Source organism: Sesamum indicum, linkage group LG4, assembly GCF_000512975.1.
Source record: "Sesamum indicum cultivar Zhongzhi No. 13 linkage group LG4, S_indicum_v1.0, whole genome shotgun sequence".
NCBI lineage: Eukaryota > Viridiplantae > Streptophyta > Magnoliopsida > Lamiales > Pedaliaceae > Sesamum > Sesamum indicum.
Genome location: NC_026148.1, coordinates 14,662,369 through 14,666,095, shown reverse-complemented (window position 1 = coordinate 14,666,095; position 3,727 = coordinate 14,662,369). Strand labels below are relative to the sequence as shown.

The 3,727-nt window shown below is 38.3% G+C and overlaps 1 protein-coding gene across 1 annotated transcript; it reads right to left on the bottom strand.

Annotated features, from left to right (window-relative positions):
* LOC105161057 lies at window positions 1-3,502 on the bottom strand (the record flags this gene model as incomplete). The annotated part of the gene is given in 9 exon segments (XM_011078625.2): window positions 1-94; window positions 182-288; window positions 379-447; window positions 1,226-1,306; window positions 1,954-2,019; window positions 2,098-2,195; window positions 2,281-2,521; window positions 2,662-2,759; window positions 3,072-3,502. Coding segments are annotated over 9 exon segments (1,227 nt in total). The 5' UTR covers window positions 3,452-3,502.

The window sequence follows — 3,727 nt, the reverse complement described above, 5'->3', positions numbered from 1 at the left end:
TGGGTCATCAGGATGTAGGTCTAGGTTGTCCGTGGCTGTACTTTGGTGGGTTCTTCTTAGCAACATCGACTGTTATCATCCAGCCATTGATGATCTGAAAGCACAACGACAATCTTTTTGAGGACATCAGGCCGTTTGAAGGTCTGAAAAATTGTGTAAAAAATTCAACAAGTGCAGCTACCTTTCCGTTCATTTCTCTCAGAGCAGTACTCGCCGCCTCCTCAGTAGTGTACTCCACAAAAGCATAACCTTTGGACCTCTTGGAGATCTTGTCCATTATGATTTTCACTGTTGCAGGTGGAAGAAATGTTGATGAAGAAAGGTACTCATAATTTTCATAGGTGTATAATCATATCTAGTGCGATCAAGGCATTGTACCTTCAACCAGTTCGCCAAAGCCTTCAAATGCTGCACGTAAGGTTTTCTCCGACGTATAGAAGGACAGACCTGCAGAGACAGCAAGAATATGAGAATGTTGAGAAAACTTCTGCTTGCAATAACCAAGAAAGCAATTATGTACTCGTTACGCAAACAACAAGGTTTAAGACATAGATATGTAATGAGGTCAAATGATATCAGTATGAAAATACGTGTAGGACATGTATGGTGTATGCTAATCTTGGATGAGATGTCGTAGGTTGATATAGGCAGGAGACTTCTAAGACCTCATAGGGTAAGTTAAAGGGCCTGAAACTCAATGGAGTCCATACACTTCCAAAGAGAATGAGAGAAGGCAAATAGTAATATTCTACAGATCAGTAGGTTTCAATTGGGTAAACCAACATTCAACAGTCACCACTCCATAGTCCTTTTCCTGAAGAAGAATCCCGATCGTAATGAGTACTCCGTTTAGACTTGGAGTAATCAAATGAAAAAGTCTAACTTGCACGTTCAAACTTCAATGACTTTAAGCTACTCTTTTTACTCCCTTTATTCAGAACGGAACTGTGGAATGCATTGTTTAATGATTCAAAGTAAGATCGCTAAACTAAAACCTCAATTTGTTAAACTAGAGCTTTTGGATGTCAAATTTTAGACAGGATTTATGACATAACACTACTTTAGACCCCTCCAAATGGCTGCAACCATTGTCATCAATGCTGTAAAAGGAACAGTGTTGGATGCTAAGCTCTAAACCAGTAGAAGTTTAGAACTGAAACTTCATCTGCAGAACATGGGCCGAAAACTCAGAAAATAAATTCTACAGGTGTGGGAGCAGTTATACCAGTTACGAAGAGCTTTTTTGTTTTGATATTGCCTGTTAGACTTGTTGCTGAGGAATCCTGCAAGCCTCCAGAATTATCACCTGCGAGATGCAAATGCGTTATTTCCATTCCGAATACCTGCATGTATTAATTGCAGATAGATGATATCAAGAAGGGTGCATCACCAAAAGTACTATGTGTTTCATATAGCAGATCTTAGATTTTCCGAACAATGGGCTGGATCATATATAGTGCAACAGTTCATCAACTCTTTTAACTAGCAATCCAGGAGCATCTCAAAACAAAGCAAATGACTACAAATTACAGATGTATATCCACTCATCATTTCACTAAAAAGAGTAGGATCCTGTTATCAGTAATCTCAAGCAGAGGAAAGTATAAAGCATGGGTTGAAGCTTTAATTTAACATGCAGAAAATTGAAATAACGAAACGCATGCGTGTGGATTCTTAGCAAACAAGAATTTCCTGCATGAACAATTCATATTTGGGGTTGATCTTTTCCGGGCACCTGTCTTAATTGAATTTCTCACAGATGAAACAGATCTAGAGAAACATAAGAAGCCAAGACTAATCCAAATGTCCTATTCCTTACATATCACAATGAAACTATACCACTTGAATTGAACAAAAATGTCCGCAGCACCAAAAATTCAAAAAAATATATAAAAACTTTACTGCTTCCAGTTCAGGTACCACAACAAGCACAGGAATGGTATTAATGCAAACCTCCATAATCTTTATCATCTGACCCGAAATTTTCATCTGGTTTGACTGACAAAACACCGGGCACAGCTGCATCAAGCGAAGACACCATCACCAAACCAGAATGCATAAGAATATTAATTATGGATGCTGGGATAGAATACAGACCGGCTAATTCTTGAGCACACTCATCATCAAGTTCACAACAGAAACCATAGTTGGATTGCCAGGAAATATGATACATGCACATTTGAGCGTCTTTCTCACTGTAAAACAACATGATTTCACTATTTGAAATTTCTTTCTTAGAAAATAGCACGTCATAAAGCAATCAGAAAGCTTAATACTTACTTCCTCAATACTCTCATTAAGACTTGGACGTAATAATCAACCACCTGAGCCTTCCTGATTGCTCCGACTGCTGGTCTGTGCATTCGAACAAGCCAGTGTTTTGTAGCTCCAGCAGGAAACAACAATGTGCTCCCGTTGAAAGATGTTGGTTCAGTGTCCAATTCAAACTTTGAAAAGCTGTAATCTTTCTGTACGGAATCAACATCAAGGTCCGGCTTAACTGAAAGTATCCCAGCCATATCTGTGATGCATTACACTAAGAAATCATCTCAAAAAATCAATCTAAACTGGCAAAGGATTTACATCTTAGCTATAAACTTTAAGAACACAAAAGAAATGTTGCTACGACACCCCAACACCACAGAGTAAACTGAAACGTACTCGCTAGTTCATGAGCTGTTTCTCCATCAATGTCACAGCAGAAACCAAAATGGGTCTCCCAAGAAGCATCATATATACACATTTGAGCATCCTTCTCACTGCCAAATCAAAACCCATAATGCATTTCTACCCAAAATAAAAAATTATGAAAGAAAAAAAAAAGGAAAAACAGTAACAACAAAATAAAAAATAAGGTAGCACTAAAAAGAAAAATAAAGAGCAAAATGTCTAAACATCGAGCAATATCAAATATCTTGGCCAGAAACAAAAGGAAATCATCACAAAAAAAGTCTTTCAAGAACATTTACTAACCTGAAGTCATCAAGGAAAAGCCATAGACATGAAAGCAAATATGTAATTCAACAAAATAAAGAAAAAGATCATTTCTTGAAAGGTTTTAAACCACCCACCTGCCTAAAACACTTTCCAGTTTGCTGACATAGTAATCAATAATTTGGGACTTTGCAGTGAGTTCTTGTGTAGGGGCTTCGACGAGCACCATCCAATGCCGATTGTCATAACTAGTACCAGTTTTACCGAAATGGGTGATCGAAGAGGTCCAGGTCGCACTGGTTTCTGCTCTTACAGTTCTTGATACAGAAGAGGAAAAACAAGAAATGGGACAGAGCAGGTTGCGGGCTACTTTCTTGCTGCAATAGGAGGTAAGTTGGGGGGATTTGGCGTGCGAGTTTGTAGGAATTTTAGCTGAGAAAGTTGCGGTGGTGGTGAAGGGCGTGGCGGTGACGGCGGCCGTTGCGGCGGCGGATGAAGAAGAGAGCAGTACTTCCATGTTTAGTGCCAGCACTGTAGAAGGATGGACAAAGGCAAAATAGGAGATATTAACGAAAAGCGTAAATTGCATAAACCCCCCTATAAAATGCAATAATTGCAAATATACATGTGTTAAAACAACAGTCTAATCGTAAAGGACTCTGTAAAATTAGAAACCCAAAAAAAATAAAAAATTCTTTCGTCCAAAAATTACATAATGTCACGCGTATGCGCTTGAAATGAAAAGATAATCAATTTTTTTCATTTTTTTAAGTTTTAAACATCGACCAAAAGC